Genomic DNA, 15,818 nt, shown 5'->3' with positions numbered 1-15,818 from the left:
AAAGACTGCTGCAACCAATAAAAAAGGATACAGATACAGGCACGCCTATAAGCCTCTTTATATTGTACACTCTACAATGTGGAAAAGAGAAAAGGAAGAAGAAAGAACACAAAATAGGTAACTACTTCCATTTATTAGCTTGAATAAATATATTATTGCCAGATTAACCAAGTAATTCATAATTTATTTTGTTTACAGTAAACCTTAACCAAATAACGCACATACCTTTAATATTTCATAATCTACATTGTGGAAAAGAAAGAAGATGAAGAAGAATTTCCAATTATTTGGTAAGACATTTAGTTTAAACAGCTTTAAGAAGTATATTATATAGACTAACATAATCATCAACATCTGATTTGATCTGCAGGTTATATTAACAAATAATTACATTCAAGCTTGAAGACTTTAACATTACACACAAAACTGTGCAAAATAGAAGAGGAAGAAAGAGCAAAAAATAGGTAACAGTATGAATGTATCCCACTTTAAGAACTATATTATTTTCAGATTAAGATACTAATCAACAAATGATTACATTTACAGGATATCTGAATCTTAATCTTAATGGAAAAATATGCAAAACCAAAAACAGGTACTATTCTTATTTATTAGATTTGCAAACTTGGATATTGAAATCAGGACACTCAAAGAATATGAATTCAAGGTCTAGGTTCTTCAATCATATGATTTTAATGCACTACAGATCTATTACACATAACATTAAATGATACATTTTTTATTATGCAGCTTGAAATTCTTAAATTATCACTGAGATACATGTATTAATCACCAGATTTGATACCAAAAATAATTCCATAGAATATATATATATATATATATATATATATATATATATATATATATATATATATATATATATATATATATATATATATATATATATATATATATATATATCCTAGCAAAGTCCGTACTAATTAATTGTGTTCATCTTATATTGAATATATGCATATCCTACTGATTATATCTTTGCAATTTCTCTTATTCCAACATTCAACATTGAATACATTTTACATAGTATACAAAAAAAGTTATAACATTTTTTCTTATTCAAATTTTTTAATGTTGTAAATATATGAAAACTAATATATCTTTTATACTTGTTCAGGTAAGTGAAGCATTGGAATTTGCAGAAGATACTTATCTCAATCACCTTTAAAAAGTGTGATATATTTGTGTTTTTTTACAAAATAGGATTGGGGTTTAATAGTTCAAAAAATAGTGAACTGCACAAGCCAATCAAACTAAAGCTAAAAAAATTCAAATAACAAAAACAGGACAGCAGCATTGGAACCATGAATGAATGACAGAAACAATATTCATAAAAAAATGCAATAAAAAAACAAAAAAAGCAGAATTTCATTTTCCCGCCAAAATGCTGCCAGGTGGCAGTCCAAAAAACTCTCACTTTAGATATTGATAGATTTTGATATATTTGGGATTTGGGGAAGATTGTTTATACGCATTTTTGAGGATGCAGAAAAAGCAGAAGAAGCTAGTAATACAATTTGTTAGCATCTCCAATGCACGGATGTCCCACATGAACATCCACTAGGACTTCCCAAAAACACCTCCGGTCCGGCCACGTCACTAGGACTTCCCCTTTACAATCCGCCCTTCCCATCAACCTTCCCACTAGGACTTCTTGCAATAAAAAAAATCACAAATTCACAAATAAAGCAATTTACGTTTACGGAAATAAAATTTCAACACGAATACGAACGGGGAAAATTATCAACTTCATTAAAATTTCAACACAAATAAAGCAATTTACGTTAACACAAGTGGTGCGAATGAAATGAAGTTCAACGAGCTGTATATATAGAGTTTAAAAAAAAATTAAATAACGGACGTCCGACCCCGCACGTCCGAGGACATCCGACGTCCTTACAAGACGTCCGTATCCGAGTTGAAACGCCACAATGGCGGGCATCCCAGTCGCCCGTCGCGGATGTCCGACCGAACGTCCGCCATTGGAGATGCTCTTAATGGGCCTATAAAATTGTTTACCTTCTTCTATCACAAAAGTACTATCTACTATACTAAGATAAATTAGCGTTTGGGAATTTGTTAAAAATAAATTTTACAACTAATTAACGAATACTCGTAGACTATGGGAAATGTTCTGCTTGCGATTATTTTGAGCGCCATTTGAGCGACAGAGTGTATTTCTTCTCTCTCCTCATTTTTTACTTTACTTATCGATTCCTCTCTCTTCATTTTTTTCACTTCTCAAAAGTGATTGAACATTCAACTTCGAGAAAATCATCAACGAAGAGGATAATAGCACAGAAGTCGAAGAACAAATTTCTATTTGACTAATTCAATAGCCAGAGGCCTTGACACGCAAATTTTTGGGGAAATTATACCCAACAAATATTTGTCCCCAAGGAAGCAGGAACATGTTGGTTAGAGCATCTCTAATGGCGGACGTCCGGTTGGACATCCGGTCGGACGTCGCGACGGGCGACCGGGACGTCCGCCATTGTGGCGTTTAGGGTCGGATAGGGACGTCCCGTGAGGACGTCGGGTGTCCTCGGACGTCGGCGCGACGGGCGGGCTGACGTCCGCCATTGTGGCGCCCAGTCGGATGTCCCGTTTTTAAATTTTTTTTTTAAACTCTATATATACGGCTCGTTGAATTTTATTTCCGATGAAGTTGTTAATTTTTCCCGTTCGTATTCTCGGTCAAATTTTATTTCCGTAAATGTTAATTGTTTTATTTGTTAATGTATGATTTTTTTTAATTGCGGGATGTCCTAGTGGGAAGGGCGATGGGAAGGGCGGATTGTGCAGGGGAAGTCCTAGTGACGTGGCAGTGGGATGGGAAGTCCTAGTGAAGTGGCAGAAGGTGTTTTTGGGATGTCCTAGTGGATGTCCTAGTGAGATGTCCGCCCACTGGAGATGCTCTTAGATATAATTACTTAAACAAAGAATTATCCCAGTCTTTGTTTTGAATCTGAAATAGATCTGCAAGGTTGGATGTAGTTAAAAGATAGTTAGTTGCTGATTTACCATTTATTTGGAATGATCTTTGATTCTGCAAATATAATTGTGATTTTGAGATTAATTGATTTATTGTGCAAAATCAATAATAGTATCTCGAATAGCAATAGCCTCGCCATAGCCCAGCCATAAACTCCTCCTGCCACATCATCAGCACTAAAACTCCTCCTGCCACATCATCAGGACAAGCAACTGGACAAGCAATAGCTCAGCTATAATAAAAAAATTATAAAAATAACAATCACACAAAATACGGAATTCAACTTACAACACAAATACTGAAAAATGCAATAATTTCATTTAAATTAAAAAAGGTACATTAAAAAAATTTACAAAATTACAAAACAACTAACGCCGTGCAGTCCTCCGCGCCCACAACTCTTCAATTAAATCATTTTGGAGTCGAATATGAGCTTCCACTTGGCGCATGTCGGCATGTGCTTGGAGACGGCCGGCTTCATCGTGAGGTACCCCACTTCGTACGCTGGGGGTGGCCACGACATAGCTTGGACCGGCTTCATAATCGTCGTTGGTCCAGCTAGTCAGTTGTACACCTTCATCTTCGACAATCATGTTGTGCATGATAATACGGGCGTACATTATATCAGCAATGCAGTCGACATGCCACAAACGCGTTGGACCCCTAATTGCCGCCCATTGAGACTGGAGCACACCAAATGCGCGCTCCACGTCCTTGCGCGCCGACTCCTGCCGTTCTGCAAAGTAGGCTTCCTCTCATCTGATGCGCATCTGATCGTCTTCACAAAGACGGGCCACCTAGGATATATATCTCATCCGCCAAGTAGTAGCTCATATCATGCTGGTTCCCGTTGGCGACAAAACTGATGGTCGGACCGACGCCTTGTCACTGCTCTTTGAAAAAGGGCGACGAGTTGAGGACGTTGAGGTCGTTGTTCGACCCTGCTACCCCAAAATATGCATGCCAAATCCATAGCCGGTAATCAGCTACGGCCTCGAGGATCATCGTGGGATTCTTTCCCTTGTAGCCGGTCGTGTAGAACCCTTTCCAGGCAGCGGGGCAGTTCTTCCACTCCCAATGCATACAATCTATGCTGCCTAACATACCCGGGAACCCATGCTTCGCCCCGTGCATCTGCATCAGCTCCTGACAGTCTTCGGGGTAGGGCTTCAAAGGTACTGATCACCGAATATTTCAACCACGCTCTGACAGAAATACTTCATACATTTAAGGGCAGTCGACTCGCCGATGTGGAGGTACTCGTCCCACATGTCTGCCGCGCCTCCGTAGGCCAACTGCCTGATTGCCGCAGTGCACTTTTGAATAGGTGTGTGGCCGGGTCTGCCAGCCGCATCGTGCCTGAAGCGGAAACACAGATATTGACGCGCCAAAGCGTCAACAGTACGCATAAACAGGGCCTTACTCTAAACAGGGCCTTACTCATCCTAAAATGCCGCATGAAAATGTTGGCGTTAAACCGCGGCTCCGGTGCGAAATAGTCGTCAAATAGCCGCTGATGTGCAGCTACGTGATCCCGATCAATCACTGCTCGGCGGTGGACAACGGGTCGAGGTCGAGGTACCGCCGGCTGCAAGACCCGTTGTATCAGCCGGTCGATCCCTCGGGACATATAGGCCTCCAACTGTTCGTTCAAACGCCGTTCGAACTCCTCAGCATCCCCACCACTACCGCCACTACTACCACCCGCGTTACTCATTTCGCGTTGTTGATCTTGTACAGAAATTAAGATAGAGAGAAAAACTCGTTAAAACAAGTGGTACAAGTGAAAATGACGTGAAAATCGCGTATATATAGTGTTTCGAAAATTAAAAAAAAATCCCGCTCGCTGATCTGGAGCCTGCAATGGCGGCCAGGAGATCGGCGAGCGCATCGCTGAGCGCTCGGGAATCGGCGTGCGCTCACCGTTTTTCTCGCCGATTTGGCGCTCGCCGGCTACAATGGTTTGACGAGCGGACCGGCGAGCGCCAAGAACTGGCTAGCCGGTGCGGTCGCCGCTATTGGAGATGCAGTGAGTCTTGGCTCTTGAGTCTTGAGTGTGGGATGACAAATTGTGCTTTCTCAGAAATATAAAAATCATGGCGCAACGCAGATATGGTGGACAGAAGGGGCGCAAAATTTTCGGATAAATATTATTTAGCAGTTTTGCTAGCAGGAACAAAGGATGCGGTTGAGGAAGTGAATTTGAGAACTGAACTAAGGTATAACAGAGAATACAGAGATGAATCCGTTATTATCTAGACAGAAGAAAGGACAAAAAAAGAGAAATAAAAAATATAGAAAAAATGGTGACGTGGCTCTGTCGCTTAAATCAAGCGCTCATTTGCGACGCGCAGCAGATCGGCACTCTCTCCAAGAATATCTTAAAACTTAAAATAAAATAAGAAAAATAGTTACAATGGTATCTCAGAAAAGATATCTTCATAGGATTTAGACAAATATATACCCATTTTTTTTAATTCATACTGTAACAAACTCAATTAACGTTTTCACGAAAATCATTATATATTCATCAGAATGAGGAAGATTTAGTTACTTATTTTTAAATTTTATTGTAAAATTATTAAATAAAATTTACTAATGAAACGAATTGCTTGATTTAATATAATAATTTTTTTAATAAAATCAAATTACCTCATTTAGTAGTAGTATGAAATTTAACAGAAGACAAGTAACTAAACAATTATGGAGTATTACATTATGATCATCTGGCAACTAAAAAACCAGTAGGTCATGAAGGGAAACTAGCTCCTATAGAGACACACCAACTACAAAGTGTTGGCAGAGTCCCTATATAGTAGAGACATTTCTTTTCGGCACAAGATTTAAGAAAAATTGTATTAAATGAGTTAAGTAAATGAATAATAAAGTAGGAAATAAAAAAAAAGTTTTGTTGTTTTTTGCCAAAAAGAAACGGCTAAAGTTATAGTAAGACAACCTAAAAAAGAATAAAACTAGTTTACAACAGACTAGGTCGAACACTAAAGCACAAAGCAGCTCACTTCCACTTACCATGTCTGTGTTTTATGTGAATGACTGATTGCTCTCACTATCTAACATCATTCCTATCTCTCCAACATTTGTCCCAACAAGAAAGAGAATTCAGTGCACCATCCTCTAATTCATATGCCATGATGGTAAAAAAATGTTTCTTTTCGGCCATCCAAATGGATTCGAAATTTACCAAAGCTATTCTATTCCGTATGTCCCAAATATACCACACAGTGACAACATCGTAGAACATGAAAACTCACATTTTCTTGTAAACCTAATGGGCTTCCTTCTCCCTACATGTAGGTTTGAGCATAAAGGAGTGTCCTAACCCACTCTGTTGAGTCATTCAATTAGTCAATTGGGCTTATACAAAAGTTGTCTAATACAATAATATGGAAATATTGGCATTAAAATTTTGGGGCCTTATCTTATTGCTAAAATTGGAAAGTATTTGAAAATTATCACAGTTTTTTTATCTACGCAAGAAAAACCTGACATTTCAATATTTGTATAGAAATTAATTGTTTATTTTTGCAAGCTAAATGTAAATATATCCATCATAGATTAAATTAACAGTAGTGGTTCTTCATTGGTGTTTATTTGGGTTTTGGCTATTTGGGCTCATAAGCCTCTTCCCTTAATTACTTCAATTAGAAAATTACATGCGTTAAATTATGGAGTAGTATAAGCCCATTTTAAAGTGTATACCATTTCACCTTTTTCTTTATAGGTGTCTCCCCAGTTACGAAAAGCCAATGTAACATAAACTAGACCTATACACTTTCCTACAACTTTTTCTTCCATTTTCTAAAGTTTATTTCTTGACTATTGGTAAAGTACAAAATAATACTCCGATAACTGAAAAATGTAAATCTATAAATCTTAATCCAAAAGTGGTTTTGGGTGTCGGATTTCTTCCATTTTCTTAAACAAACATGAAAATAGAAAGTCTAGATTAAAATCTTAATTATCTGTTGTTCTGTTAGAATATTTTTTGTGGACATTTATTTGGGCTGTGAATTAATTTGACCTGATGCCAATTTATTGGGCTAGGCCAAGAAGCCAAGCCCTTGAGCCTGTGACCTTTGGTCTCCACCGTCTGATGACTAACACATCTTACCTTCACTTGGATCTTGAACTTGCGCCGTTGGATGTAGGGTTTTGTTAGATATGCGAGAGGTGTGACGGTTTGTATCACTCACTTTACACTTCTCTCTCTGTCTCTTTATACTCGATTCAGTGTGTTCTCTCTTCTCTCTCAACTTCTCTCTTCTTCTCCGCTGACTTCTCCGGTAGTTCCCTGTGAGTCCTTTGCTGTTTCCTTGTGCGATTGACGGTGGTGTTAGCTGGCGAAGGCAACTGCTTCGGTTGCCGGTGTGTGTGCGAAATCTAGGGTTTTGGCTTGTGAGAGATTCTGTGTGAGATTGTGTGCGGTAGTGCTAGATCCGGTGTGAAGGGGCTGCGGTGAGTCAGTATTGACGGTGAGAGGTGAATCTCTGGTCAGATTCAACGGTGCTCCATTGGGTCTGGTTGAATAGATCTGAACTGTTGGCGGGTGGCTGAGCCAAACACTGTGTTCTATTCGGTTTTCTAATGTTTCTTGTTCATTTCAGTTGTAATATCTTAGATCCGAGAGGATCGTGTTTGTTATTACTAACTTGTTTCTTTAAGTGTGCATGCTGCAATTTAGTCAAGGGACTAGCTAGGGTTTCTGTCAAGACTTGTAATAGCTATGGTTTATTACTTGTAATCAAACTTGTAATATTGATTAAATCAACCGCTTGGTTGAGAGTTTGGTTGAGCTCTCTTGTACAAGAACAAAGAGGTCTCGGTAATTAATGAATCCGGACTGGTCTGATCCCAACATGTTCTATATATCCTTCTTTAGTTAAAATATTAATTAGGAGGCTTAAGCTTCACCGATTAAAATAAAACAAATTCAGAAAATAAAAATAAAATCTAAAACATGGAAATAAATTGTCAGCAAAACAAAAGTAAAAAATATTTAATCAGGAGGGTTTAGTTTCACTGATTAAAGTAAAACAAACTCAGAAAATAAAAATAAAAATAAACTCTAAAACATGGAAATAAAATATTGACAGCTGTGGGATTTGAACCCACGCCCTTTCGGACCAGAGCCTAAATCTGGCGCCTTAGACCACTCGGCCAAACTGTCTAGATGTTATAAATATATTTGTAAAAGAATATGAGTAATAATCTGGCACCGACACCCATAGCACGTGAATAATTGTGGTTGGCCATGTGAGAATTTAACATGTCAAACTTCGTGAAATAATTTATGATTGGCTCACACCTCTTCAACCAATGCAAAATAAGTCCAACTAATTATGCAATTTTAATAATTTACTTTGTGTCCACTAAATTCCAAATGAAAGAAGATAGATGAATACAGACATGAATTTTATGAATCTAACATAAGCAAAAAAAGGAAAAGCTTTTTACCCATAACAAAAATATCCTATATTATTTCTCTCATGAGGGAGACTCTACATCAGGAATAAGACTCGACTCTGAACACAGTCACGGGTATACATTGAATTCACATAATAAAATCTCCAAATCTATTTCCAAAGAAGTGCGTTTCATTTTACCAAAAGATAAGGTAATCAAATACGGAGTAATAAATTATTACAACCAAAGTTTTGGTTCATTGAGAAACTAATAAAAATTCATATATAGTTTTTTATCATATGATATATTAGAGTGGGTCTGATTGTGTGGATTAAATTTAACTGGTCCAACAGTAAATGTGAATTAAAACTTAAAAAATGATTGACCCATGCAGTAACATATATGCTTTAAATTTGGTCTAACTGGCATAATTCGTTCAAGAAAAAAGTTCAACTATGTTGAACATAAAAAATAATAATCCAAATCGATGTAAAAAGATAAATGAAACCCGTATATAAATTTAATAGACTATTCCTTCTATGATCACTAGTGACTCAATGTTCAATTGGTCAGTGATAAATTTACTTGCAAGACAAACATGATAAGTCAAAAGAGCATAACCCAAAATAGGAAAGTCAAATATTCAATCCCTTCATTTGAAAGAATTCAATTTAACTGCAAAAAAAAAGTGTAACACTTAAATAATAAGCAATGTAGATCTATTGTGTCTGTCCTCCCCATTTCCAGTTGTCAGACCCAAGAACTTTCTGATTAATATAAACACCAATCAAACACCCTCACGTTCTTTCATGCAACATGTCGCCCACAACCCCACCTTTTTATTTCCACTGCCAAATTTAAATCCAATTTCTACTAACAGTTTATTAAATTTCGCCGACAATAAAATATGCTCAATTTCCTCACCTTCCAGTTGTATAATTTGACGTTTTAAAAGTCGCCCAAGAGAGGAGCGCTGCGCACGAAAGCGAAAAATGGAGAGAAGCGCTATTCTCTTCGCCGCGCTTTTGCTTGCCGTGTTTTCTCCCTTTTCCCGGGCAGCTGACTCGTTCGACGACAACTTCAGCAAAAGCTGCCCGGAGAGGAACTTCAAGACCTCCGAAGACGGGCAGATCTGGCACCTCTCCCTCGATCAAGATGCAGGTGTGGTAACTCTAACAAATATACATCTTTTTTTAGCCTTTAGGGATATGATATTATCATCATCATCATCAGCGAGTTGAATTTGGTAGGTTGTGGGTTTACGACGAAGCAGAGCTACAGATTCGGGTGGTTCAGCATGAAGCTGAAGCTCGTAGGAGGGGATTCTGCTGGAGTCGTCACGGCTTATTATGTGAGTATAGATTTCGGCGGCGGTGTTTAATTATATAATTGTGGAATATAGGTTGATGATGAGAATGGAAACAGATGTGCTCGGATTGCTCGGAAAAAGGAGTGGGGCCGGAGAGGGATGAGGTGGACATTGAGTTCTTGGGGAACCGGACCGGGGAGCCTTACATCATTCAGACGAACGTGTACAAGAACGGGACCGGTAATCGGGAGATGAGACACAGCCTGTGGTTCGATCCCACTGAGGATTACCACAGCTACTCCATGCTCTGGAATAGCCATCAATTGGTGTAAGTTTTCGAATTTATTTAATTCCTTTGGAATATTCTATATGACCGTGGGTCTCACTTTTATATATTCTTCGTCTATGCAGTAGTGATAGTTTTTTTGATGGTTGGTTTATGATGAAATATGAATGTGATAAATTACTAGAATGTTGAGCTTATTTACCGAATCCGTCGGTTAACAATTTAAAGACTCGTTTGACTTGATGTGAGTTTTGAAAATTTGTTTGATTTTGTGAAAAATGAAGGTGAAAGAGTTAGTGTAATGCGAGTCGCACTTACTATGTATATGGAGTAGTTTATAATGTAATGTGAGTGTAATACCCCTTCTATTCGCGATTAAGAGCCCTGGTTGAGTTCAGTATGAGTTTTAAGAAATAATACTAGTATAAATGACATTGAGTGGAAAAAGTTAATTAAATGGAGTCTCATTTTTTTATTAATTTACAATGAGATGTAATTCGAATTAATTGGTGGAATGTGATACCTATTTACCATATACTTGAACTTTTAATCATAGACTGCTCGCGAAAAGAGAGAGTATGGTTTAGTAGAGTGTAGGGTCCACTTACCAAAAATGAAAAAAAAAATGATTCATTAAATAATGGACATCTCAAAAGGGTAACATGAGTCATTATTTCGAGGACAGAGAGAGTAAACAAGAATTAAGACATTTTACCTTGACATTTATTCTTTTCAAAATGAGATACTCCTTTTAAATTCAAAATGAAACATTTTATGGTGGATGAAGGGAGTAATATATAAGATGGCAAAAATAGGTTTTTCGTGGACGAGGTTCCGATAAGAGTGTACAAGAATACGAACTACACCAACAACTTCTACCCGGATCAAAAGCCGATGTATCTGTTCTCGAGCATCTGGAATGCAGATGACTGGGCGACGAGGGGAGGGCTGGAGAAGACGGACTGGAAGAATGCGCCATTCGTGTCATCGTACACGAACTTCAACGTGGACGCGTGCCAGTGGAAGGACCCCTACCCGGCCTGCGTCTCCACCACCACGGAAAATTGGTGGGACCAGTACGCGGCATGGCACCTCAACGATGACCAGAAGTTGGACTACGCCTGGGTGCAGAGGAACCTTGTTATCTATGACTATTGCAAGGATACAAAGAGGTTTCCTACGTTGCCTGAAGAGTGTTGGCTTAATCCCTATGCCTAAATATTTCTTCACTATTAAAATTTTGCCATTCTTTTTTTTTTCACATTTCTATTGATGCAATTTATTGATATCTTACTCAAATTATGATGTATATCAAGTGTCTATGTTTGAAGAGGGGGAAAGAAAAACACTAATTTTCTTTATTTTTTGTATTTCAGTATGCTGCTACTCTGTCAATTGGAATCAGTTTTGCACATGCTATTCAATCATGTTTTATTTAGTAATACTATCACATGTACCACGAAGTTTAGAAGCAGTCCAGTTGACTTGTTACAAATGTTGGTTGAAACAATAGTACAACAAAAGTAGTGCCTTGCCTGGCTTTCCTTTCCTTTACCAATGTTCGACCTAAGAGCATCCACAACCGTGCTCTTGCCAGCGGCACGGTTGTGGGCCCAGGCGGTACTATTCATGCCTGCTCTCTGGCAAGAGCACAATACCCACAACTGTGCTCTTCCGCAAGGACGATCACAATTAATATAAAATTCAATTAAACAAAAACATTTCCATAATATTAAAATTCATTTAAAAACCACAATAAATATTACAAATTACAAATAAAATAAAAAATTACATAATTAAAATCCTAAAAATTAAAAATTACATAATTAAACTCCTAAAAATTAAAAATTACATAATTAAACTCATAAATATTGAGATTTAGAGAGTTGTTTAGTATAGTGTCATTTTTTGTGTTTGAAATGAGAGTATTTATAGATGAAAGTATGAATTTTGGGGTAAAAATAATGAAAAAAAATAAATTAAAAGTGTGGAAAAAATGGATATATTTTATTAGGAAGTGAGAAAATATTTTTTTTATTAATTTTGAATTTTTCAGATTTTTTCGATTTTATTAAAAAAATAATAATAAAAAATGATAAATCAACGGGCCAATCAGAAGCTGCCACGTCGCCACCTCGTGCTCTTGCCGCTGGCACGGACGTGCTCTTAGCTAAGAGCACCACCCTGCCAGCGGCAGGGCGCATCAACGGACGAGCTCCGTCCTTGCCAGCGGCAAGGACGGCGGTGAGCATGCTGCTCACCGCTGCGGATGGTCTAAATATAACTACAAATACGTAAGATCATAACGACAAGTTGAGACAAACTATAAAATATAGAAAACATAATTTTCGGGATTGTGGAAACAAACATATATAATTATAGACAACATAATTATTGCATGATTAGGATATACTCCATATTTATTAGAGTTGTCAAATAGGTTGGGCATGTTCAGCCCACAACATGCCAGATAGCTTGCGGCTTGCCCGTACGATAGAGGCTCACCACCAAAGTGAGATGGGCTGAGTTGGATTGTATTCTTTCGATAAAATCGGACCTAGCTTAGCCCAGGGCCACTTAGCAAGTTAGCTGGACTGGATTGGGTTTGGGCTGGGTAGAAAAGTATTTTTATACATTTTTTTAAAATTTTTTATGTATTTTTAAAATATTTATTAGATGTTATAAATAAAAAATTTAGATTTTTGCGGATAAATTATATACTATAATATTTTGTATTTTCACTAATAGTTTATGGGATAATTTTAGAATTACTAAAATATTATACTATTATTTATACTCCCTCCGTCCTATCTCAAGTGATTCTTTTTTGCCGTTGTTTTGCGAAGATGATAATAAATAGTTAAAGTGAAAAAAGTAAAGTAACAGAGAGAATAATATAGAAGAGAGTTATATCTACATTATTCTCTTTCTTACTTTACTTTCTCTTGACTTTAACTATTTATTATTATTTTCCCAAACACAAGCTGAAAAGCATGCAATTACTTGAGATGGGACAGGGGGAGTATTAAATAAACATTTATATTCATATATCTTATTCCAATTATTTTCTAAATAATACTATAAATTAATATAAAAAATTATTTAAGCATACTTAAAATTATATTAAGACAATTAATTTATAGTATTGTTATTCATATATCTTATAGTTGTACGGCTGATATAAAATGGATATGTGGACAACTGATTCGGAACCTCGCTTTTCTTTGGGACCATTTTTTAATCTTTATGCGTGTATATTTGTAGTTGTATTCAAATTGTAGAATTGAGAGAATTTGAAATTTTAATCCAGTTCCAAATTCAATTTTTTTATGCAGGACCAAATATTAAATTTGAAATTGAAGGCTTCACACCAATTCCACACCCTCATCAATTCCATGATACCAATCAAAGTCTTGTAGTAAAATTTATAAATCATTCTAATTTAATTTTTTTTCTAATTTTTACACATATTATTGTATAAAAGCCTTCAGTCATCAATCCAATTGCCTAGAAAAACTTTATCGAATACTACAAATTAGTTAATACAGTTTCACGAAAGATTTTTTCAACGTCCATTCTGAAAGTAGTGGCCAATAAGCAAACATAGAAATAATCATTGTTAAAAAAATCAAAATAAGTAATATAATCAATCGCTGTAATTTGGATGGACACAAAGCCTTTATGTGGAAAGTCGACGTAGCTTCCTTCTATCCCTTTTCGTTTCAAGAATCGCACTAAAACAATAAGAAACATAACATAGATTCGAAATTATTTTACATATACATATTAATGCCATCTTACTCATTTCTTGTCTGAAAAATGAGCTTCGCAGTAGTTCTTGATTTCCCCACCACTTCTTCCAGCAATTATCGACCATCTTGCATATAATTAAAAGATGATAATTTAAAAAAATAATAAAAATTGGAGGAACATTGAATGACTAGCTAGAAAATTACTTATTTACCTCCCTCCCACTAGCTCATACATCCTCAAAATCAAGTCTTTTTCATCTTTTGAGAAGTTGTCTACTTCCTCACCAGATCTTCTCCTTCTTGTTTCTGCAACTCAAGTTTCATTAATGAAACAGTTGCTATAGCGTTATAGAAAAGGAACGTGGGAAAAAAGTTACCTTTATAGATATAATGGACATCGGAAGAAGACATCTGTGAACTGGCCATTCCATTCCCTAATTGAGCTATGTCATACAAAACTAACGAGATGGTTATTTATAGAAATATCGGATAAGAATGGCCCACAAAAGAAGCCTGTTTATCTACACATTATTTCACAGTGACTAAAGTTATAGATGGAAATACGGGTACTCGCAGTTACCCTACCCGAAAATCGTCAAAAGTGTAAATCCAATACTAGACCCAAAGTCGGGTACCTGAATACCCGATACAAGTATCCGAACACAATGAATTGGATGCTATTTGGATATTAGGGTACACACATTTCCTAAATTAGATTACCCAATTCCATGTCGGGATCCCGTAAAATTAAATATTCGAGTACTCATTGTCCGATATGGATAAATCGCCCGATATCCCGTATTCCCACCCCTACTTTGAGGGGTAGAATATATTGTACGTCGCATATTTTGATGAATTGAGCTTACTTGATTTCATTCTTCAAATATTATTGGTCCAAATTAATTACCCAAAGTAAAGTCGGCCTTGATCCGTGTCCGTGGTACCTCATTTATAGAATATAGTACTATATTTTGCTTAATCGATTATCTTTGAGCTTATTTGATTCTATTCTTCAAATATTATTGTTCCAATCTATTATCCAAAGTAAATGCGGTGTCCATAGCACCTCATTTATTAGTTCTACACTGCACTTCGTGTAGTTCTCCAGCCATTATTTACAAGATGGATATGTTCTTTTGTTTCCCATTCAATACTACATGATTTTTTTTACGTGTTATAATTTAGAATGTGGCTCTAATTATCCTTAAAAAGATGAGTATGCTATGAAATTGCAACTCGTATAGTGACTAATATATGAAGCCAACCAAAGAATGAAATAGTTAAAAAGTTGAACTCGATCTACAAGTGTAAAGCCAGTGAAATCCGTGGGTCAGTTCGAATAGCAGAAAAAACTAGCAGGTTAGGTCTGTAATTTTGCAAATTATATACAAAACGGGCTAAACGGGTTGGCCCGAATGGTTTTCTGTTTTTAATTAAAAAGTACTACTACTAAGTTTATAGGTTTTCTAGGTTATAAATATTGGTTATATATCACATTCACTCTTAGACTATAATTTAACTGGAGTGATAAATCAATTTTGATTGGTATATTTTGCACATTAATCCATTGAATGGAATTTTATACATTATGAATAAAAACTAGTTAATACAGAAATAGTTTTCATTAAAAAATCTAGAGAAGTATGATCGTCGATCGATCTATAATTCTATATACCAAACTCAGGAGTATAACATTTGGGACAGAAACATTGTCGTACAACTTTTCTTGCTAGCTTTACTGTAATTTATAACGTAACATACAGAATTATAAAATATAATTTAAATTTTGCGTATTATGCATGCCGATAGTTGAAATTATAGGCATCTTATTTGCTTCCCTTCGACAAATTAGTTGTACAGTACTTCTTGATTTCGTTGGCATCTCTTCCAGGAATTCTTCCAGCAATTAATGACCATCTGATAATATACAATGATATGTATCAATTAGAGATTAATCCTTATTGGATGGAAAAAAATGAAATGATAGAAAAAATGGGGAGAGGGGCGGCTTTTAGGAGAGAAAGAAAATGAGAATGT

The 15,818-nt window shown here is 36.3% G+C and overlaps 1 protein-coding gene, 2 long non-coding RNA genes and 1 other non-coding gene across 4 annotated transcripts; 2 read left to right on the top strand and 2 right to left on the bottom strand.

Annotated features, from left to right (window-relative positions):
• Positions 1-202: 202 nt before the first annotated feature.
• LOC121777359 lies at positions 203-1,241 on the top strand. Its single transcript, XR_006045472.1, has 4 exons — positions 203-290; positions 371-464; positions 547-595; positions 1,133-1,241. It is a non-coding gene; the product is annotated as an uncharacterized LOC121777359 (long non-coding RNA).
• A 6,877-nt stretch (positions 1,242-8,118) lies between these two features.
• Positions 8,119-8,198, bottom strand: TRNAL-UAG. Its single transcript has one exon. It is a non-coding gene; the product is annotated as a tRNA-Leu (tRNA).
• A 1,014-nt stretch (positions 8,199-9,212) lies between these two features.
• LOC121775709 (probable xyloglucan endotransglucosylase/hydrolase protein 8) lies at positions 9,213-11,404 on the top strand. The gene is made up of 4 exons (XM_042172732.1): positions 9,213-9,595; positions 9,685-9,785; positions 9,860-10,071; positions 10,845-11,404. The coding sequence occupies exons 1-4, from the start codon at positions 9,427-9,429 to the stop codon at positions 11,245-11,247; spliced, it is 885 nt and encodes a 294-aa protein (XP_042028666.1). The 5' UTR covers positions 9,213-9,426; the 3' UTR covers positions 11,248-11,404.
• Positions 11,405-13,645: 2,241 nt separating this feature from the next.
• LOC121777022 lies at positions 13,646-14,210 on the bottom strand. The gene is made up of 3 exons (XR_006045348.1): positions 14,159-14,210; positions 13,994-14,087; positions 13,646-13,906 (listed from the first exon to the last, which is right to left on the bottom strand). It is a non-coding gene; the product is annotated as an uncharacterized LOC121777022 (long non-coding RNA).
• Positions 14,211-15,818: the final 1,608 nt, after the last annotated feature.

Source organism: Salvia splendens, chromosome 18 (assembly GCF_004379255.2).
Source record: "Salvia splendens isolate huo1 chromosome 18, SspV2, whole genome shotgun sequence".
NCBI classification, from domain to species: domain Eukaryota; kingdom Viridiplantae; phylum Streptophyta; class Magnoliopsida; order Lamiales; family Lamiaceae; genus Salvia; species Salvia splendens.
Note: the sequence above shows the minus strand (reverse complement) of the source record. Positions and strands in the feature narration are given on the sequence as shown.